Source organism: Harmonia axyridis, chromosome 6 (assembly GCF_914767665.1).
Source record: "Harmonia axyridis chromosome 6, icHarAxyr1.1, whole genome shotgun sequence".
Lineage (NCBI taxonomy): Eukaryota > Metazoa > Arthropoda > Insecta > Coleoptera > Coccinellidae > Harmonia > Harmonia axyridis.
In genome coordinates this window covers 17,356,899-17,380,953 of record NC_059506.1, presented here as the reverse complement: position 1 = coordinate 17,380,953, position 24,055 = coordinate 17,356,899, and the positions used below count along the sequence as shown (strand labels likewise).

At 35.3% G+C, this 24,055-nt stretch overlaps 2 protein-coding genes across 2 annotated transcripts in view; one reads left to right on the top strand and one right to left on the bottom strand.

The window, feature by feature from the left end:
- Positions 1 to 12,036, top strand: part of LOC123682891 (trifunctional purine biosynthetic protein adenosine-3) — a 40,984-nt gene extending 28,948 nt beyond the window's left edge. Inside the window, exons 11-14 of the mRNA XM_045621702.1 lie at positions 2,997 to 3,146; positions 5,703 to 5,965; positions 7,247 to 7,504; positions 11,791 to 12,036. Coding sequence (XP_045477658.1) covers positions 2,997 to 3,146; positions 5,703 to 5,965; positions 7,247 to 7,504; positions 11,791 to 11,979 — 860 coding nt within the window. The 3' untranslated portion in view covers positions 11,980 to 12,036. The remainder of the gene's footprint in view (positions 1 to 2,996; positions 3,147 to 5,702; positions 5,966 to 7,246; positions 7,505 to 11,790) is intronic.
- A 3,339-nt stretch (positions 12,037 to 15,375) lies between these two features.
- On the bottom strand, positions 15,376 to 24,021 carry LOC123682888 (translocation protein SEC62). Its single transcript, XM_045621694.1, has 7 exons — positions 23,869 to 24,021; positions 19,300 to 19,432; positions 18,625 to 18,908; positions 17,503 to 17,690; positions 16,395 to 16,581; positions 16,155 to 16,321; positions 15,376 to 15,970 (listed from the first exon to the last, which is right to left on the bottom strand). The coding sequence occupies exons 1-7, from the start codon at positions 23,902 to 23,904 to the stop codon at positions 15,838 to 15,840; spliced, it is 1,128 nt and encodes a 375-aa protein (XP_045477650.1). The 5' UTR covers positions 23,905 to 24,021; the 3' UTR covers positions 15,376 to 15,837.
- Positions 24,022 to 24,055: the final 34 nt, after the last annotated feature.

Here is a 24,055-nt window from a genome sequence, read left to right as displayed (position 1 = left end):
TTCTTTTTGGCTGAAATATTCTAAAATATCCTAGAATATAGATAGAAGGAACGGAAAGTAAACATTTGTGCTCGATCCCGAATACAAGAGAGATGGAAGTTTAGTGTCACCAATCACAATCGAGCTAGCCGATCGTGTGTGAAAGCCATAGGCGTGGAGAATCCTGATTTGATTGTTGAATGCTTTATCAGGAAACCTTTTTTCATAACTTCACAATAGCTAAATCATTAAACTGAGAAAAACTTTGACCTTTTGAAACACGAAAAAATTTTTAGGAATAAATCACTTTTTAAACTATTTTTGAGCATGAATTGATCATTTTGAAATCAATCAAATTATGTTACGCTACTGCTATAGTGTTCCGTCAGACAAGGAGTGACGAATGTTGGCATCAAAACAAATGCATCAGTTACAAGGCGATTTCCGTTCCTCTTATTGATGTTCTAAGGATAATATGTATGATATGCATCTTTATTGGAACCATCAAAAGTTTTTCGAACATGTTCATTGCTTGCATGGAGGATTACGACTAAAATCAATAACAGTTTTTGAAGAATTCGCGGATTTCGATGGCTATCTATACACTATATTGGAGTTGGATAACAAAATTTCTACCTATCTTTGATTATTCCAATCGAATAATGATCTGCAGTATTTAGATTCTTTATGTCACTTCTCTTATTTATTGAATCTTTGTCATGCTTTATGGATATCATCTCGTTTATCTTTTTTTTTTTTTTGAGTTACTTTGCTTACCCAAAATTGTCACAGAGCCTGGATCAAAATCAAAGGAGTGAAGGATATCTTTCACAGGTCCCGCTAATGCTGTATTATATTCTTTTTTGTTTTTCAAAGGATTGAGTATGTTAGGGGAGTCTCTTTTGTATTCAGAAATTCTATCTTCAAGATAGCAGTCTTTACAAAATATTTTATATACGACATTATTGAGTAGTTCTTTGGGACTTGCACTTTTGATTTCTTCAAAAAGATTTTTATTGTATTGTATTTGTTGGGGAAACTTAGCTCAAAACAAAATGGACTGTATGAATTTTGAATTTAGACTGAATTTTGGTATCATAAACCTACCTTTGTAGGGCTCAATCTGCGGTACTTCTCGTCATCCAGTAGTGCTTGTTGTGAATCAGAGCAATCCAGTGAAGATCTGGCTAATCGATCAGACTCTACTCAGGTGAATTAGGTACTAGTTAGTGAATCTTGCGGAAAAGCGGTAGAAAGAAAATAAGTAAAACGTATAACCAAAATTGCGAGCGGCAGCTATGTTTTTTGGAACTCTTCTTTTCTTCGACTGACCATGTGTGTTTTAATTTCCCTCCTTCAGGAAAATGGGGAGAGGGGATACCATTATGCTCGAACAAATGAAATCAAAATCAATTGGTTTCCCAAACATCCTGCTCCGGGGAAAATGCTGAACGAATTTCATACAAAAAAAAACAAATTCACAAGAATTAAAGAAAACCCGAAAAAAACAAATTAAAAACTATGAGCAGTTTAGCATGTGCGGGAAAATCCACAATGATTAATTAAAACAAAAACAAAATTCAATAGAGTTATAACAGCTCAAAAAATATATCAATAGGTAGCGGACAAAGTGGTCTGGTCGCTTCAAAAAACTAGAAATCAGTTTCACTCTAGCCACTCTGGATACATTGTCATCACCAGGATGCAGGGCAACAATTCGTGATGGGCTCCACTTCCCAGGAGGTAGATTATCTTCTTTAATTAAAACAAGAGTACCGCGCTGCAATAATTGTCATCTTGACAACCGTTTTATTATTGTTAAATTACTGAAATCTGGAGTTGGAAAGCGGCTCCAGCGTGAGGAAGTGACCCGGTGTCAAAGCGTCCTTGGATTCAGCATCGGATAATAGCGGAGTTAGCAGGCAAGGTTAATTCTATCAGTGTCAATATAGTGTTCAATTCCTCATATGATAAAATTTAGTCACCTTTTACTTTAATGAGGTGGAGTTTAACTGATTTAATGCCTGCTTCTGCCAGTCAATTGAAGTGAGGACCAGAAGGAAGAGAAAAGGTGAATTTAATACCTTCTTGTTCAGTGGCGTCCCTCATCAATCTTAATTACTTGCTAGCCTCCACAAAATTTGAAGCGTTATCGCAAAAAATTGTAGAAATTCGTCCTCTTTGGGCGACAAACCGCTGCAAAGCAGCCCAAAACATTTCAGTAGAAGAGTCGCCAGGCCAGCCAATTCTACATGAATGGCCTTGATGCCGAGACATACGAAGACGCAAAAGTAGGCCTTACACGATTCGACTCCGCGATGACGTGATAAAGTAGGGACCTCCAAAGTCCACAGCGGAAATTAAAAAAGCTTTGGCTTGAGTGATACGACTGACAGCGGAGCCATCAGAGGTTGAAATGGCTTTGGTTGAATCCTCCAACAATAGATACACTTGGAAATTACAGAGTTTATGACTAGGTTACTTGAATGAATCCAAAATATCTGGGAAATCAAATATTGGGTCGTTCGCGGCCCAGCATGCAAATATTTTTTGTGATAATGTTCTATCGCTAACGTAGTGAAACGACTGTGGCGTGGCAATAGGATCAGAAACTTTGCAACGTGTCACAAGTGAGCTCTCTGAATTCGACCTCCTACACTTAAAATTCCATCTAAATCAAGAAGGGCGTATAGTTTTCGAAGCGAGAGCGAAAATTTCTTAATTTCAAATTCGTAAAATTCGTTTCAATTAATCAGAAATTGAAAGGTTTTAACGCTTTCACGAAATGTGGACTTTGTTCCTGAAAATGGCTCTTTCCTTTTCAATTAATTATTCTGTATGTCATTTCATTCATGAATGTTTGAATTGTTGTTATTCTATTTTAACATGGTTATAAATATCATATATCTTTTTGTATAAAATGACCTGGCCAATCACCCCATTTAATATTGCCGCATCTTTTTTAAACATCCTGTAGATACATATATATTTTTTTCATAATTCAATATTTTTTTTAGGAGGTGTAAATGAGTTTGAGCTTTTGAGGACATTGAACTGTGGAATAGGTGGTATTTTGGTAGTGAGAAAAGAGGACAGTGAAGAAATAATTGATCATTTGAAACAAGATGGAGGTACAATTATTGGAGAAGTAATGGCGTGCAAAGAAGGTTAGTAGGTATGATAGTGCGACCTAGAGTGCTACTGAGGAACATCTTTTTCAATCGAAATTGAGCGGTCGTTATTCTATTCCATTTTTGAATATAGGTTTAAATAACAATTGTTTTGCTACACAGTAGTTTCTTCATTTTTTACATATAAGATACCTTGTAAGGCTTTAAAACCGAATGCTTACCCAGAAATCGCCTTGTGGTTGTTGTGGATACTGGATAACCTCAATAGGCAAGATGACAGAAATTGAAAATCACTAAACTTTTGTAATAATTCGATGAAACTTGTGTCAAAGAATACGAAACAAGCATTTATTATCTTATTTATTTCGAGATGAATCATTACTTTGTAGTGACTCGGTTTGCTCAGAGATGGCGCCATGGTGGTAATGCGCCACACAACTTCGGCCCCGGCGTATTTAAAGGGGTCGACGCGAAGCAACCGATTCACTTCTCACCCGATGGTGTGGGAAGGTGTGTCTTAGGCAGAGATCGCTGGATAGCCTAACTGAAGAGTCCACCAGCGATCTCGGGACGAAACACAATACCCCCGGGAGAGGGCGCACCTAAATATTAGCTCGAGAAAGACTCGCTAAAACTTCATATAATAAAATTGCTTAATTCGAATGTCCGCCATGATATGTTGAACACCTATCAGAGCAAATGACGTTACATAGTACCAGTTAGGATACGCTAGAACAGGCTACAAGCTGACGTCACTAGCGACGCCATGACACTTTCACGCGTTTTGGTGCGAATTTTAAATCTGAAAACTTAAATTTTAATAATGCCTACTAAAACTTTACTATATGCAGAAAGATGTTATTTCTGGTGAATAATATTCGTTTCTGAACATTATAAGTTAGTTTTCAAAAATTTGTCATCTTGCCTACTACTGAGAACGTTGAATGACAGACCCTTGTATAATTGAAATATTCTGGCTTCCTCCAAGTGACTTTGGATTTACTATACCACCATAATTACTTGTGCTGTTTCCATAATCTGTGCGTTTAGTTGTTACCGACGTTTTGGCAAGCATTCGCCTGCCGTCTTCAGGGTGGTGGTCCTGAGAAGGACTGATTATTTGGTTCTGAGAGGAATTATTTGGCGAACTAGGCTTTAGCTTGTACGCACCATACCTTTTTTTAGACTTCATCCACTCACCACTAGTCTACAGAAGCAGACTAGGAGGTTTCTGTAGACAGGTGAGAATGGACGGTGTGCAACCGAGATAACAGAACAGAGATCAATACAAAACAAAACCCGAAAATTACCTAAATATTCTTAACTTATCATAATTATGAAAAAATAATAATTCTAGGTGCACTTAATATAAAGTAGGAACTGCTATATTGTAATATAACCAAAAATTAATTCGTATGCTTGTCATGGAATGTATGTAGATGTGTAAATCAATGTTTTGAATTCAATTTGGCTAACCTGGGTTCAAACCTCGATATCATCCATAGAAACTGTAAAAAAGTATGGTGCATATAAGTCCAGACAGACCTAGTTTGGCAAAAAGTTCTTCTCAGGACAACCACCCAAAGTAAAGGGTGTTTTTTTTAGAGCTATAGAACTTTTAATTGTAATAGAACAACGATGGATTAGTCGATTGACATGAATTTTATTTATCCGCAAGATAATCTTGTGGCATTACATTTTAAATATAATTTCTGGCATATGACCGCCACGGCTGGCTCAGATGTAGTCCAATCTGAACGTTCAATTTTCGATGACTTTTTCCAAAATTTGTGGCCGTATATTGGCAATAACACGGCGAATGTTGTCTTCCAAATGGTCAAAGGTTTGTGGCTTATCCGCATAGACCAATGACTTTACTTAGCCCCACAGAAAGTAGTCTAGCGGTGTTAAATCACAATATCTTGGAGGCCAATTCACAGGTCCAAATTAGGTGAAATTAGGCGGTCACCAAACGTGTCTTTCAATAAATCGATTGTGGCACGAGCTGTGTGACATGTTGCGCCGTCTTGTTGGAACCACAGCTCCTGGGCATCATGGTTGTTCAATTCAGGAATGAAAAAGTTAGTAATCATGGCTCTATACCCATCACCATTGACTGTAAAGTTCTGGCCATCATCGTTTTTGAAGAAGTACGGACCATAATGATTCCACCAGCACATAAAGCGCACCCAACAGTCAGTTTTTCTGGATGTAACGGTGTTTCGACATACACTTGAGGATTAGCTTCACTTAAAATGCGGCAGTTTTGTTTGTTGACGTAGCCATTCAACCAGAAGTGCGCTTCATCGCTAATGGACGTAGTGCGCGATACGTATTCCGCACAGAACCATTATTTTCGAAATAAAATTGCACTATTTACAAGCGATGTTCAGGCGTGAGTCTATTCATGATGAATTGCCAAACCAAACTGAGAATAAATCACTTGACAGCTGTTAAATCGGTCGCCATCTTGAACAGTAATGCCAATTTAAAGTTATATACCTCGAAAAAAAAACATCCTATATATTTTGAACTTTTTAGTTCGTGCACAATTTAGAATTCTGTCTGAAAGCTCGTCTATAATTGTTTCAGAACAACAGGTGATAATTGAACATTTTTCTGAAGAAATAGAGAAATCTATGAAGTCTTTCATTCCCACTCTTATGGAGAAGCAATTTATTCAGAAGAAACGTGTCGGTGTTCTAATTTCTGGTAGTGGTACTAATCTTCAAGCTCTTATTGATGCCACTCTGGACTCGTCACAAAATATAGGCGCTGATATTGTTTTAGTTATATCTAATAAGGACAATGTTGAAGGTTTGAAAAGAGCAAATCGAGCCGGCATACAAACAAAGGTAAGAATTTTAGAGAGTAAATGTCAATAGGAGTAAATGTTTGTTATTGAAGAAAAGCGATTCGGATGTAATGATAGCTGGCAAATTACCTTGTTTGTACCATATTTCATATACATAATACAAAATTTGGGTAGTTCAGAACATCTCTTAGATTGGGTATTGTGCTTGAGAATAATACTTTGGAAGTTAACAAGAAGTGATTTTGTGTAAATTTATTTGAGTCATTTCAAGATTTTATTACCACTTTGTCGTGTGGACTTTGAAGGACTTTCTTTTTATCGAAGTCAACATCGATGAAAAGATTTTCGAAGAAAAATTTTATTATGACTGTGGTTTACCTGAAATAATTTACCCAAGACATACCAGAGGCTTGAAAATAAGGGATTCCCAATACAAACTAGATCTTTATGATAAGCAAAAATTGTAGAAAAAAAGGGCAATTTGAAATATATCATTATGTACCAAGCTGATTTCTTTTTGATTACAACCAAGTACTATTCCTTAAAACTGTAGATATTTATAAAATGAATTCATCAACATTCTCAATGAAACTTCACATTTTTATTTCGGATTGGATATTTCAAAATTCATCTCATTTAATTCAACAATTCAAGAAATGAGGATAATGGTATATCAAAGGGTATTTGGATTCTCAATTCGATAGTAATTATGGAAAGTAGAGAATCTTTTTCAAAACCTAAAACTCAACTCTATTCTTATTATAAAGAAACCGTCTCTACAACCAGAATCATAGGTGATCATTTGACAATCATTTCATTTCATCAAAATGTCAAAAATTCGGCCGCATATTCCGACACGCACTAGTAGAACACGACAAAGAAACGAAATCATCCCAATGCGTTAATTTTTTATTATTTACTAATATTTTTCTCACATAATCGAAAATCCAATTTCGAAATATGACAGTTTCTAGTGAAATGGAAAAATTACCAGATATTTGATATGGTACAAGCTAAGCGCTACTTGTAAACCCAGAAAATCAACTCTAATTTCTCCACAGCATTCTTGACCACGAATTTTAATGAACGCTCGTTACGTTCTCGATATATATCTTCCACGATAATCGACGCCCCCCCCCCCCACTTTTGCACCTTCACGTTGCGACCCCTCTGCTTTCCAAGCAGTGTGGTGTAAACAGACTCTTAACGAGAAAAAGGTGGTATCGCACTGGCGGTACCATCTGTGCGTCCAGTCGGGGAGTTATTGATTGACGTGTTATCTATTGCATCTGGAGCACTATTAATTATTCAATGTTTTCAGGTGATAAGCCATCGGAACTATTCGTGTAGAGAAGATTATGATCGAAAATTAGATGATGAACTAAGATCCGCTGGAGTGGAATTAATCTGTTTAGCAGGATTCATGAGGATTTTGAGTGCAGAATTCATTAAAAAATGGAAAGGAAAACTTATTAATATCCACCCAGCTCTCCTTCCATCCTTCAAAGGAACACATGCGCAAAGGCAAGCAATCGAAGCTAAGGTTAAAATAAGTGGATGCACAGCTCATTTTGTTGATGTAAGTAAGGAGTATTCACAAAGTACTAAGGAATATATCCTTTTGAGATAGAACAATACAAAAATTATTATTTTCAAACAATAAAGCATGTGTAGATGAAATCACAGTATTAGCAGAGGAAATGTAAACGGCGCATCATACATTTCAACGTATGATACAAGAGTACACATAAAAATCTCAGCAAAAACTCTGTCTCCCCGTATAGGTGTAGTTATTGGTTTGTGTGTTTGTTTACAGAATGAGCTGACATATTTATATTTAAGGGCCTCTCTTCATCCAAACAAAATCCCCTCCATCCTTTTTCTTTGCCAAAAATTAACGACATATACAGGGTGTCCCGTAAAGACCACGTCATATGTAGATCGAAGGATAACCCACCTGCTATGACAAAATTCCCATTATAAAAGTCTTACCGTTTTCGAGATATTTTTTTTTTTGGAAAATAATGAATTTTTGCCCCTTTCAATAGTTTTGTCCTTAAGGTTGGTACAATTTTACATCTTTTTGGTAAATTTTTTCAGTAAGATATTTCTGAAGAATGATTTTAATGTTTACATTAAAAACATCCTCCGAACACTTTAATGGGGGGCTGTGAGAAATATTTTTTTGGAAATTTTGGTAGTGGATTGTTTTGTTTATGAAGTTTAGCCCATCGTAGTGTAACCAAAATGTATCGAGCTACTGCTGCACATTACACCGATAAATTGACTATTTTATAGTGATTTCAAAAAGGTATCACACAAGTCATTTGGTATTCAAAGAAAAAAGATATGGCTGTTTTTATCCAAATGGGTACGTTTCTGACAAAATCAAGTTTGTCAATTCTGTTGAGAAATCTTCGATGTTGCATTACCTAGTGAACAATGGCAATTGTTTACGTGCGAAAATATTACTGGCATAATTAATCACCCCAATGAAATTTAATTTTGCGAAAACATCATGCAGATCCAGATTTTTTTAATAAGATCATTTGGAGCGACAAGTCTTCTTTACCAATCAAGAAGGTTGACAACCATCACTTTGACAGAAGATCATTGTTGTTTAGGATAATTCAGATCATAATCATAATTTCCTCATTGTTATCAGTGATTTAGTGTTTTGTTGAATCAGAAGAGGCTAGCCAGAAAATGGAAAACAATCCAAATGTGATTGGGAAAGCAGTTCGAGATATTCTGAAACGAGCAAGAAAATGTTCAAATCAAAATGAAGAACATTTCGAGCCGTTTTTGTAGTTATTTTTCTAATTATATTGTTATTATGTTTTTTTGTTCATAATTGTTTCAAAATATAGGATATCAACCTAATACAACTCAATTCTCAATAAATAGAAACTGAAATAGTATACAGCTATAAAAAGGAAAGCCAATGTAAAAGGGAATTACAAAGCAATGTTGAAATAATTATGGATTCAATATTTTTGATAATTCATTGTCACTTCAAACCACTTTCAGGTATACAAATTATTAAAAACTTCACTTTTACGTTGAAAATGTGTGCAGTAAAACTGTCAGCGCGAAAATTTGAAGTACACGTCTCAGTTCAGTTTTTAGTGGTGTTTCCGAATATTAAAACAGATTTTCAAAATTCCGATGTCCAGGGTGTTTTTTCGAGGCATATAGCGTCTGCCACGAATGCAGATAAAGGGCCAAAATGATTTCAAGATGAACAAAAATCGGCTAATCTGAGATCCGGAGACTCGAGAATAGATAGACCGTAAATGACTCTAAGGCCACTAAACAAGGGACAGTTTCTAAGGATGTAAATAAAACAGGCCAGAGGGAAACTTGGGCGGAACCAAGGGTTGTTGGAAATAAAATAAACAGAGGGGATCCAGTCGAAGGTACAACGACCCGAGTCAGACTTCTCCCAGTCCGACTGCCAACAAGAAGAGCAATGGCGCAGTGAAATCCATGGACCGACGGATCGTAGAGGGCATACCAGGGTCGTCCAAGGACACGGATGGAATATAGAGCTCTCCGAGTCGAAATTGAAATCCTCTCCTCAGAAAATTAGCTGCAGCCCGATGAACGACGTAATGGTGGCGGGTAAACTACCCGTCATAACTTGAAGAGAAGATGTGGCTGCAGTTCGATACGAAGGAGAAATAAGGAGAAGGAAATGCCGCTGAGCCGACAGAATGACCCGTCGGACATGGGAATGACCCAGGCGGTGATACCATGCGGAGGAGCAATTAGAAATTATTGGCAGAAAAATACCTTTATAGAAGATGATCAGAGACCCAACCTGATTACCTACGAATGCTCGTCGAAGACGAAACAGCCCGGAAGCCACCACCTGGGACTTTTGACGCAAGGCCTTAGCGTGAGGAATTCAGGTAACGCAGGAATTGGGATGGTTTTCGGTACCCAATTTCCTCTTGTTCGAGCAGACGGCGGGTTTTCTCTTCTTGGGAAGAGCTCTGTCGCCAGATCAGCTGCTCATAGATACGCTCGTATGCTCCGACTGATGGTGGATCCATAATGACGTCCTTGACCTCTATAGCAAATATTGCCGGTAGGGCTCCGATAACGTGGCCAAATTTAGTTTCGTCCCCTGTCACTCTGGCACTTGCAAAAATTCCCTCGGCTATGGCAAACCACAGTTTGGGCTCGGTGGCTATGAACTCAGGCAGACTCAGCATATACTTCATCGGGCTGGAGTCAGTTTGAAACTGTCTCTTGGCACGGATTTCTTCATATCTGTGTATACATTGCTCCATACATAGTCATCATCGCATAAATCCCAATCCGCTGTCCCAAATAAGACAACAGCTTGTGGAGCGGGTCGACAAGATTGTCTGAGACAACTAATGCCAGTAAGGTATTAGTCAATACGATCTAATTTAGTTGAAAAGACTTTGTAGCATAAATATTTACAAGTTTGAATTGAAATTATGAAATTGATTTTGGAATTAAAGTTTAACTATTGTTTGATTTAGAATTTTAATTTATTTTGACACAAACAGTAGAATAGTGTCGAAGTCTAGGACAGACCTAATAGTAGTGCACATAGAAAGTTTCGTTAAATTTGAAGTATGATTAATATAATGTAATATAAAGCCAGTTTTAATTTGTAATATTAAATATTCAAAATTTTATTCACCCGTATTGTATTTCGTTCCAAGTAAATCTGCTGCAATATCAGCTTTGCACATTCATAGTTTGGCGGTATATTGCCAGTGACCCTATCAGGCCCCTGTGATCATCGATATATCTAGCCAACCCTACCGGTCTATGATCCCTATACCAGTATACCGGTTGCACTCAAAGAAGATGTAGTCCGACGTTTCTATGGTGCCACGTGTGCACTTTGAATCGCTTTCGGACCATGCCCCGTGATAACGCAAGTTAATTAGTAATCTGGTTTGAAGTACTTTGCTTAGATAGCAAAGTCAACTTTTGGTATCCATGATGAGAAGGTATTCCTGCCCGTGTTACAGGAATTCCAGTCGTTTTGCCAAGCAGTCAACATCTAACTTTCCAGCTCGGTTTTATACGAGTTGAGGGGTATGAACTCAAATAATCGGACTGCGACTCGGGCGACCTGAGCTTCTTCGTCTGGTATCTTTGCAGGTTTCTTGTTCTTGGAATGTAGATTTGTCTATACGCCACTGGTACTTCTTCGAATACCACGTCGGAGAAGTGAATCGGTTGCAATGCGACGACCCCTTTAAATACACCGGGGCCGATGTAATGTGGCGAATACATCCATAGCGCCACCTATGAGCAGACCGAGTCACTATACAATAATTAAATCTTAAATCAAAAAAGAAAAGACCCAGAAAGAAGTAATAGGTAAATGTAATAGTTTCTATTATATCGATTTAAAGTTAGCGAACCGTTCTAAAAAAAAAATCTGAAACTGAATGAATAGCTTGGAAACCATGAAATTTATAGCACAAGCATTCACCAAGTGGTTAATGGTTTCTTCTACATCACACCCACATAGTGGGTTTTCAAAAAATGCCATTTTAAGAGTAACTATTACAACGACCATGGCCAGTCCTAAGTCGATTTAAAATACACTAAATTTTACTTGGGAGATTGAAAACTGGAACTTCCTCTGAAGGATATGTGATAACAGTTCCACTGATAATTCTCATTGAATAATTATGTATTTATTTAAAAAAAATCAAGATCACAAAAATCCATGGATTCAAATAATAAGAAAGAAAACGATTCATTTGTGTAATGTTATTCCATATAACGTACGTATTTATAAATTTATGAACCATCATTTTTTTTAATGTGTGATCTATAATACAATTATTTTAATTTAATTTTTAGGAGGGCGTGGATACAGGCGCTATAATAGCCCAAGAGGCTGTACCGGTTGAAATTGATGATACAGAAGAAACTTTAACTGAAAGGATTAAGATGGCTGAACATAAAATTTTTCCTTACGCTCTTCAGATGGTTGCTTCTGGAAAAGTAAAACTTGGTGATAATAACAGGACAATCTGGGTACCAACGTGAATAGTGGAATGAAAATATTTCATCTTTTTATATGATATCAATAAATAATAAAATGTTTCAGTTCTTTTTAATTACAATAGTTTTTTGAATATTTCAGAAAAATAACTTTTGCAGAAAAAGTTTTTTCGAGAAAACCTTTATCATTTTTTATTCTCCAAATACGTATTGAAAACCTGTTTGCGGTTTGGACGAAAAATGTACAGGGTGTTCATAAGAAGATCATGAACTTGGATAACTCAAATTCATTCAAGTTTTGCAAATTAGAACCTATATTTTTTATTAATTCAGTGGATTCAACGTACAAAAAAAGTGGGAGTAACTTAAGCAAACCCTACACCTAAAATCAATAATTCAAGAGTTATGGAGGAAGAACTTGAATGTATGAACAGACCGATGCGGGATTACGGAAAAAAAAACTTTTGCGGGAAGGAAATCAACGGCTTCGAGCAGTAAAACTTCCGAAAAACTGTCACTTTCATACATAATTTTAGATTCATACTAATAATCGTGCCTCATTATTTTCGCGCAGGTGTGCATTCTACGCATTCTGGCCTGCTGTCGCAAACAAAGCATCGCTCCCGTTCCCGCGTTGGTCTGTTCATACCTTAAATCATTCTTCTTCTTGCAGTGCATCTCCTATCGGAGGTTAGCTATCATCACAGCAATCCGGACCCTGTTGACTGCAGCCCTGAACAATTGAACACTACTACAGTTAAACCAGTCCCTCAGGTTCTTAAGCCAGGACATACGGGGTCTACCAATGTTCCTTCGTCCACTGATTTTTCCCTGGACTATCAGTTGGAGAAGTGTGTACTTTCTGCCTCTCATTATATGGCCCAGGTACAGAAGTTTTCGCTTTTTAATGGTGTTAACTATTTCGCAGTCCTTCTGCATCCGGTTTAGGACTTCGGCATTTGTAACTCTATCAGTCCATGGGATACGCCACATTCTACGGCAGCACCACATTTCGAAGGCCTGTAGTTTGTCCATGTGATTTTTCTTGAGAGTCCATGCTTCAACCCCATACAGAAGCGTGGAGAAAACGTAACAACGCAGCATCCTCATCCTAAGATCCAGACCCAAATCCCGACTAGAAAACAGTTTGTTCATCTTCACAAATGTCGATCTGGCCATCTCTATCCTCGTTCTTATTTCTCTCGTTTGGTCACCCGACTGTTCCATCCAAGTTCCTAGATATTTATATGTGGCCACATTCTCTATTGTGGTGTTCGCTACCGTCAGGTTCACATGATTGAGCTTCTGCGGGCACTTTGTTACTATCATCAGCTTGGTTTTCCTAAAATTGATCTTAAGACCGTATTCAATGCATCGATCGTTTAATTTTTCCAGAAGATGTTGTGTGTTCAAGCCTACCCGTTAACAAGACGGTGTCGTCAGCGTACCTCATATTATTTATAACTTCTCCATTTATAACTATTCCAGCCGACTCTTGTTCTAAGGTTTCCTTAAAAATAGCTTCGCTATAGAGATTAAATAGAAGCGGCGACAGAATGCATCCCTGTCTCACACCAACTTTTATTCGATTGGATCGGTATTTTTCGAATAATTTTATTCGGTGAATTTGACCCCTTAACGAACTCAATGAGCACATTTAGACCTCAAAAGCACCCTCAAAATGTTAAGAGACTAAAGTATTTCATAATTTGTATCAGCTTATGGGGTGCGTCGTTCTTTGCTATCATTTTGAAGGATTTGAAAAAACATTATCAGTCAAAACTTAAAACATAGTTTTCCTAAGTACTTACTAATCAGAAACTTTTTAGAAATGCGGTAGTTGAAAAAGTGAACCTTTTTTTTCTTCGATATACGGACCATACACTAACATAAGCCCTTAGACTATATATCAGAATTATAAAGCCCAATGGTCATTTCAAACTAAAATTGCTTCCATTTACATTTTCAAAGTGTCATAGTTGTCTTTAGTCAGATTTTCTACTTGCATGATAGCCAATATTTTTTGAACAGTTTTTGAAATCTGTTTCACTGAAAATACTACTACTAATGTCCTGTGCCAATAACCTGATTGATTATGGGGAATGAACTAAAGAACTACTCATAGAAAATATTTATTGAGAATACTTTTAAAGTCAAACTGACGACTACTTTTGTTATTAAACAAACTCAATTATTATTAAACTCCAACGGACATTCCAACAAGTTCAATAAAAATCATTTGGGTATTTTGAATATTTAAAAGTAATTTAAAAATTTTCGGTGTAATTATACCAAAAATTTATTTGTTTTCACAGAATATCTGAATTCATACAGAAATTCTCAAGGAAAATATCATACTGCAAGTTTCAAACCCAGTGTTATGAAATTTGAATAAAATTTCCAGGAATTTATAAAAATATGAAATTGTATTCAGAAACACAATAATAGATAATTTTATATCCTCGATTTTACACCAATCGAATACATGGAGTGATGTTTGTGAAAGATTCTTTTCAGTTTATGAGAAAAAATGTCATATATACATACTTTTTTATTATACAGTGTTAGAAATATTTAGAGGGACACATTAGGGATATCGAAAACCGTTAGAAATACAGGGTGGCTTTAATTACAAAAAAGTTGCGTTACTTAGGGATGAGTGTGTTAGTGTGAACAGATCCAAAATATCTCCAATGGTTCTCGAGATATCTGAAGAAAACTCGAGATTTTCTATACAACTCATTTGTTTCTGGAATTAACTTCACGAAATTCAGTTGGTAGCCATTATCCAATATAAAGATTCTAATCTAATTGTGTCGTCAGATTTTTTTTTGTTTTCCATTGTTTCAAAGACGCGATATTCAATTTTTTTTTCTTATGGACGCTATATTGGTTCTCCTTATGTATCACACTCTACAGAAATAACGGGTCTAGCTACGCAAATTTGAATTTCCTTTTTATTCGAGTAGTAGGACAAAGAAAATTTCGATTTTCAGTTTTTTTGAGAGATCTCGGGAACCCCTGGAGATATTTTGGATCTGTTTACACCAACACACTCATCCCTAAATGAAGCAACTTTTTTGTAATTTAAGCCACCTTGCATTTCTTTTCCCTGTAGTGCCCCTCTAAATAGTTCTAACCCTTGTATAACATGACAGGCTGATATATTTTTTATATACTCTTTGAATTCATGCATCATAATGTCAAATTTAAAAATACCATCTAAATGAAAATGTTCTTTTTGATGCAAGGCAATGAAAATTCAAGTTACTTTTAATTATTTAAATGAGCTATATACCTCAAAATTTTTCATTTTATTATCTTTCAAGCTTAACCATATTCACAAACATCACACTCCATTTCACAATTGGGACTGGGAACAAATTCTAAAACTGGTTTCATTTAAACGAACAGTGGATACCTTAAAATTGAAAGTGCGTATTGATATAGAAACATCAAAAATTTTAATATTTTTTTCAAGTTTTATATACAATTATACGGTATATTAAAATACATACAAAATTAATCACTCGTAGAAATGCACCCCATCAGAAAAATTGTTAAATCAAAGGGTTTATATTAACCTTTCTATTCTGTAGCACCACTTTATTTCAAAATATCAATAATTAAAAAAAAAAAACAAATAAATGCACTTCTAAAGAAATTATACTAAATATTTCAATAAATTATTCTCTTCAATTATTTACATGAAAAGTAAGTTTATGTAAATTGAATTAAACCAATTTGATACCCCTGAAAATCCTCTTATAAGATGAGATGTGTTTCAAACAATAGGTTCTTATTTCTTCATAAACTGTAAGAAGAAATATATGAAAAGAAAGAGATTTCTGAAGAGTTCAGTGCATAGCTTAATCTATTCAGCTATTAATATAAATATTCATATTAAGATTCTAACTCATGTTGATCTACCATCTCAAAATCCTTTCCAGTACTTGATCTCTGACTTGATTCACTTTCACTCTCTGATTTGCTCCCATCTCGGTTTTCTTCTTCGCTTAGCTTTGAATAACGATACCTGAAAGAGGAAAAATAAAATAATGAATTTATTGCCTAATTTTTCCTGTGCGAATTAAAACCAATCTGATTGAAAAATTTATAAATATTTCATGTTCATATAAAATACGTGGTTTTCAATCAAGTGAAGACAAAGTATTGAATATTCTTTTAATGGACACAAAATTAAAAAAAAGGATTATTACCCAGTATCTTCATCACCAGTATCTTGTGCTTGTATATTTTCCACAATTTCAGGTTTTGATGGGTTGGATTCTTTATTTTCTAATGTTTCTTCTGCATCTGAGTCTTTTTCCTTCTTTTTTTTCTTAGCCTTTTCCTTGCTCTTTTGCTCGCCTCCTTTGTACTCATACTTAAATTGAAACATAGTTAAAACTTTTTTACTGTCAAATTATAGGTCAGTAATGTTACATGCAATTACTTACATTATATAATGGCCAGAAGGAAGCGAAAAAACCGACATCTTCTGTCAAATTTGGAAGAATCCATAGGTGATGCTTGCCTAGCGTCAACATCCAGATAAGAGAAAAAATTATAACTCGTAATACAGCTAAGACAATAATGAATACCAGGAAACCTGCAGCAGCTACACTCAGGTAGTAGACACCTAACCTAAAAAAATATTTGGACTGTGAATACAATAATTCATTAACATAATTGCAGATTATAATATCACAATCAGCATCCCCCAATAAAGACAAAAAACTTTCATATATGTAGTAAACTAATGACAATCAAAGTGTTATTATGTTTAAGAAAATCTCACATCAGGTTTTTTCAAAATGAAGAGAATTAATGAATCTGGAAAGCAAAAAATCAAGGAAGCAAATTGGAAAAAATATTGCTACCAGCAAATTCATATTTGCTTTCTGGGCATAAAAATGTTGAAGATATAGAATCAGAAATTAAATAGACCTTAGACCTGTTAAAGAACTCCTTGGCTTCGTTAGTATTAAGAATATTAAATAATACTTATTAATTAATAGTCCTCTGGTATCAACCTGATCAATTCCTATGGAACGAAACTTTTGAAGGAAGGAGCCATACAATTATGATATTGAGAAAATGTGTTACTTCAATGATAATGAATACTATACAGCAAATTTTACCCTTTATATGTCTGGAGTAATGAATGTTTGACTATGTTATTTGAGTTTTAAAGCGAAAAGCCCTGATTCGAGTCCTTCCGTTGGATGTTTTTATAATTTTTTTATATAGATATTTATTATATGTTTTTTCCATATGTGCTCAGATATTTCATGATAAAAGGTAATATGGTAAACCCATTTGAAGTACTTTTTTTGAACCGGCAGAGTAAAGGAAGATGTATTTTGGAACGTGAGGCTGAAATGTCCTCCCTTGATAATACAGTAGAACCCCTGTAATCCGCTCTCGACTAAAATTCGAAAAATACAGGTATCATGTAGAAAATTCATTGAAATTTTTTGAGCAATGTTGGAGATTAGTGTAAACCAACGAACAATGACCCATAATTTAAATAAACATATAAAAGATTGATAATGGAAAACTAACCTAACAGATGGTGGCCATAAGGGGAATAAGCAAACACCTATAGCTCCTAGAACAAATAGAGTTCCAATTATCCAGTAATGGAAAGGTATTGGCTCATATATCCACACATAAGCATCCAAACTATCCACAAATCTCTGGTCATTATGCATCTCTAACCTTATTTTCTTCTTTCTTTTTTCCTTTTCAATCTGAAAGAAAACGAGATCTTAATTTAAAAATAAAATTAACATTTACCAACCGATGGCTTCTGAATACCATGATATATGCAAGAGTGAACACTCAAAAATCTGCTAATTCACCATGAAATTTAAAACGTCAATACTTTAGTCTGTAATTGCTGCATGATCTTGAAAGGTAGGGCCATATCAAATCAGGATTTTTGAAAATAATTAGAACGAATATTTTTTGGAAATGATTCGAGTTTATTTTGATATCACAGAATCTATCCTTCAGATTACACTGAAATTTCGTGTATAAATAAAATTCAAAGACAAAATTAGTTGTCTCAGGGTGCTTAATGAAAGGATCTCGAGAACTAAAAACTTAGAGCAAAAATCTTCAAGGACCCATGATCTCTTTTTTCAAAATAATAAGATATCAGAAATCAGATGGTAAATAAGTTAATAAAAGGGATGAGAATTGAAAGATCTTTGAAATACACTATTTATTTCATTTCTCCAGGCTTTTAGTCATTTGTAAATAATACAATTTATTTCAACTTGCATTAAGACAAAAACTTTCCTACAACATATGGCTTTCCAGAGAAGGAGATTCCCCAAGACTCTGTCCCATCCAAAAATTTAAAAAGTTCCAAGGGTCTTTTATAATACTTAGTTGCAATAAGAACGTCGTATAAAAATTAAAATGTAAAGACTGCGACTGCGACATAGGACATGCAGAAATTCAAATACTCCAATTAAAAGTTTTTTCATCTTAATGCATATTAAAATAAATAGTAGTTCCGAGAAGATGGTTATGCAAATGACCGAAAGCTAGGAGAAATTAAATATTGTGTTCCAGTTATTGTTTGATTCTTTTCCATAATATTAACTCCTTTGTTAATTGTTTGAGGATTGAAAGGTTCATGCACATTATTATAATTTATTAAGTTAAATACAATACCTGTTGTTCTTGCTTGCCCTCTACAACACTGCTTTCAGCATCTGTCACTTTCTCTTTTTCTTTTTTCTTTTCTTTATCATCGCTTGAATCAGTTGCTTCCTTCTTTTTGTCCTTTTTTCTTGCCTTCAGTTCCTGCTCTGAAACAGGCACTTTACGGGCTCTATGATAAAATTTATGCTCAAGCATCAAGTGCAGAAAATCAACCACATCTTCCCGAGATTTGAAAAATGCATCTTCACCTTGAGCCCATTTGGACTCCAGTAGTCCATCAACTGCTTTTTTACCTGAAATTACAATAACCTTAGTTTATTTGAAAATAACATGATGATAAGTCAGAATGACCATTGGAAACTGGAAAACTATTCTTTATTTTAAAAAATGCATATCATAATTTACAGATTATGAAAACAGAAAATCTACTAAATAAAAATAATAATCTTAATTCCCACAATTTTTTAGTACAATAATATAGGAGTTTTATCATTTTTAAATGTCACAGTGTGTTGAAACAATTGTCGTTTATATATCCTAAAGTTTTTTTTGTGGAAATTAAATTTTTTTTATTATAAATTTATTTGGATCAAGTGAAGCCTGAATAACATCGAAAAAAAGTTCTATTGATTTCTGATTACTATTCTAATTATTATTCAAAATAAACACTGAAAAATTCTTCACCAGTGAAATATTCCACAGCATAGTTCAAAAATTTAGTTTTTTTGATAGGAACATTTTTTCTCATCCATTTGGCAATTGAATATTCTTCTTTGGATGGTTTCTCAACAACTTCTTCTCCAGGGGGAACATATTCCTATAATGAGAAAGAAATAAAAATGGCACATGAATTAATATAAATATGTAATTGGATAATAAAATGTGTAATAATGAAGAATAATAAAGAAGTACCAATAGGAAAAAATAAATAACAAGAAAGGAAAGTAACATTTTTCCAAAAAATTAAACAAAAATACAAATCAAATTGAAACCAAATACGACAAGACTGATGTTTCAGAAAACATAAAAAAACATAAGTCCATATTCCTTAGTCCATTAGTGGAACAAGAAATGTTTAATTACATCATGCTGATGAAAAACAAGTCTATGGAATATGAGGGCATACCAGTTAGTCATTTGAAAACCACTGCACCAAATCTGATAAAGCCCTTCATACATATTTTTAATCTAATAATAGAAACAGAAATCTGCCCACAAGCTCTTAAAGATGCTAATATTCGTATCGCATCTGAGACTTAATTAATATTCAATTAGTAGGATCCAGATTAGGTACACGTTTAAGAAAGTATATGAACACAAAATGGAATAAAAAAAATTCGTCCACCATTTGGTAAAAAAAAATTAATTGTCCAGTAGAAAAATACAAAAAAGATGGGTCTGCTGGAAAAAATTCCGAACTTAATGAAACTTCTACAGGTTGTTCGGGAGTGTTGTGGGATGACTCTGTCAGTTATCCAACACGAGACCCTGTGCTAACTTGAGGAGGGCCGAAGAACATTTTCCGACTTTTTTCGGTTTCTTGCTCATAACTTCTAACCTAATTAGTTTTCGACCAAAACATTCATTTTCAAATTTGTAAATAATTAAATTAAAATTATAATTTTGCACCTACAAACTTCTTTCTAAATCTAATATTAACCGAGATACAGCTGATCAATTTTACAAGAATTTTCTCAAAATGGCAAAAAACAGAGTTTTCGACCCTCTAACTGTGAATTACCATCGGTTCCACGGTAAATAATGTAATTACTTATTAAAATCGACACATTGAAACATAGGGAGGAGAAGAGGAAGTGGCTTCAACTAAGAGCCTATGTTTTTGTGAAGTGTAGATATTTCAATGTTATCGTGGCATGTTATTATTATTATTATTTGAACTGGGGTCGTTTTGCTTCAGTAAGCCTTCCGGGATCTGCGACCATGCAGATCTTTTGTTCACTACCCTACTCATTCATAGAAACCCAGGGAGGTCGTCAACAACGTTAATAAAATTGACAACCTCCCTAGGGGCCTTGGCCATTACCTCTCTGGTATCCAGGACCGGCTTGCCCATGTGGATGGTTCTTAGGCCAGCCAGCTCTGGACACTTGCATATCAAGTGTTCAGCCGTTTCCACTTCCAATCCACAGAGCCTGCAAATCTCGTCTGCTGACTTACCTATACGGTACAAATGATGTTTGTACCGACAGTGCCCCTTCAGCAGACCCACCATCATCCGAAGCTCTGCTCGCGACAGCTTCAGAAGCTTTCTGGTGTAAGTAGGTGAAATCTTCACGAATTTCTTTGCCTGAGCAAGTCTAGGAGTGTTAGTCCAGTGGATTTTCCTACTGTTCAACTCCCATAGCTGGACCGCAGCTTTGTATTGGTCTTTTCCCATCCCACAGAAAGGCTCAGGTCCAGCAGGTCTTAACCTTGATGCACTTTTTGCAAGCTCATCAGCTCTCTCATTTCCTTCAACACCACAGTGCCCTGGTACCCATAGTAGAGTCACCTTATTTCCTCTGGCCAGTTGCTTTATGATGTTACGGCACTCCCAAGTCAGCAGAGACCCCTGACAGCACGATTCCAGGGATCGCAACCTGGTTTGGCTGTCCGTGGTGATGTAGATATGCGCCCCTTTGAGGTTCATTTTGAGACACTCCTGGGCGCATACATAAACAGCCATTATCTCGGTCTGTAGAATCGAGGGCTCACTTCCCAGGGCTTTAGAGATCCTCATCGTGGCATGTTATCTTGTATATCAGTTTACACTGCTCAACGACCTTTGTGACCTTCATGTTGGGTATCTTTAGTGTGTCATCACCTTAATAATCAGACCAGACGATCTGATTTCATGTAGTTAGGTGAAATCAATAAATGATAACCAAGAATTAATTGGAAATAATGATTGGAATAAGAATAATGGTAGTACATACAATTATACAAGCATAAGTATACAACTTATGTACAAAAACGTGTTGGGGCCACCAACACTTTGTGGCATTTAGAGGTTGCTGCACCATCCTCGACGTCGTCATAGCCTATGTTTCGGAATCCATCAACATGTCTAGAAGGGGTGTAAAGGTGAGATTTTCCTCACTTTCGTCATCAGCCTCATCTTCGTAGGTGTCAGGCTGAGGGCTGTGTCCAAGCAGTGCTTGAATACTGCGGAGCACATCAGACCTCCTACAAGGACAGCCAGCGGTGGTGCACCTAGTTATGCCCATGCAGCGTACTATACGGAGCTGTTCTGGTGTAGCATCCATTGTTGTGGTGTTGGGAACCATAATCTGATACATCTATATTACCATCTCCTTCTTAATACCAAAGGGTGCTGAGATGCTTTCGCACCCACTTATAGTGTGCAGGAAAAGTACGTCTTGGGGCCCATGTTTGAAAGACAGGGAAAAATAGAAGACAGTTGGGGTGTTGCCCTTTTGACTTTTCTGGAAGTAGACTTTTTTCTGTGAAAACCCAAAGCATTCAGCAGCACTATAAGATCAATATCCTCTCCTGTAATGACTACAGTGTCGTACTCCTCGGATACTGAAACAACAGTCTGTACTTTCGAAGTATCAGCGTCTTCTACTGCCTGCTCGACTTGGATTTCCTTGGTTTTCAGTTGAATCTTCAGCATAGTTATAAAATTAATCTCGTTTTTTTCATTAAAGCAGAATTTTCCCTGCGTGATGGTGCTGACTGAGGTTACCTTGGAAAACACAAACTTAATAGAGAGGTTCAGCAAGAAACGCCGATAACGTTCTACTGCCTTGGTGCTTTGGTAGTTGATCCCACTAGGATAACCATAAAAAAATGATATTTCTCCCAAAGTGCCTTTCTATGAAGTTTACGTAGTTCTGGCAGACTACCTGGAATGTTGCTTCTCTTAAGGTGGACCAAACCATTCTATGAAGCACGAACCCTGCATCAATTACATTGCAATTCTTGAGCACCGAAGTCAACTTAACTGCCGATGGCAAGTAATGTATCGTACAACTTTGTTTTTTGCCAATTTTTGTAATTTTTAGAGAATTCCTCTAATTTTGATCAGATGCATTTCGGTTTAGGAAAAAGTTTACAAAAATACAAAATTGTAGCGTATTCAATTCTCTGCAACTAGTATTAATATTGATTTAAACTAGCTGATCTTGATAGAAATTACAATAAGATGATAACATGCCACGATAACATTGAAATAACTTCACTTCACAAAAACAGGCACTTAGTCAGAGCTACAACGCCAATAACTTCAAAACCCACCGCTAATATGTTTTATATTGATATTTATTATTGAATTTTTTCTGCACTAGTGACAATATTTTGTGAGAAAGGAGGAAATAATAAATAAGACTTGGGAGATTACAAAGGCAATAACAATCCGAAAATTATGAAATTGAAAATAAGTAATTTTACATTTTTCAGATTTTACACATTGTGAAGGATTATTAATACACCAGAAATGAGGGAGAGTTTCAGATATATGAACAAACTACAGATACCTACATATAATAAAGCATTCCATAAATTCATGAACAAATTTAGCGCGGACGAAAAAAAAGTGTAACAGAACCCAAATACATTCTTTAAAATTTTTATTGGTCTAACTATACAAGCTCCAAAACTACAAACGAATTTAAGGTTTTCACGGTTATATTAGAACAATCTTAGAGCAACATTTAGGATTCGTTTCATCAAAATCGGATAGAAGTGAAAAAAGTTATCATAATTTTATTATAGGGGATCAAACTGGTAAATTGTATATTGAATAATCCGTCACTTTTAGCTGTGAATGGATAATTGAAAGAAAGTCGCATTTCAATATAAACATACATCCTGTACTGGACGCACATTTTATTAACTCATTGTTACTAAAAATCATGATCTGAATAGAAAAAGAAATTTAAAATTTTGAAATCCGTATTGATAGAAAATCAACAGTTGATTCCTGTCTTATGATTAGAATGCAAATTGACGATAATAGAACAATTCTTATCACGAATGAAGAGAACATATCTTTGAATAGAATGACACAATTCTACAAATATTACATCTATTACTCAAATAATTAATCATTCAAAATATTCATGCTTACGTGTAGAATTTAAAAAACATTCCGAAAATTCACATATAATAATAGACCACAACAATGAAATAAGTAACGGGAAAATTAGACTATCAAAACTGATTCATACAAATTATGATCAAGAAACCTTTGGGGGACCAAATGATTTAAAATTTAATTCAATTACTTACCTCCTTACGTTTTTTTCCTTTTCTCTTATCAGCCATATTGAACACTATTAACTGATTGGACAAGTAAAATTTTATAAAATTCGTAGAAATGTCACTTCCGCAGTCAAAACAAAAATAAAAACGTCATACTTGATGATACAGTCATAGAAATTCAACTAATGATTTAATTGACCTAAAATCGTTCCTT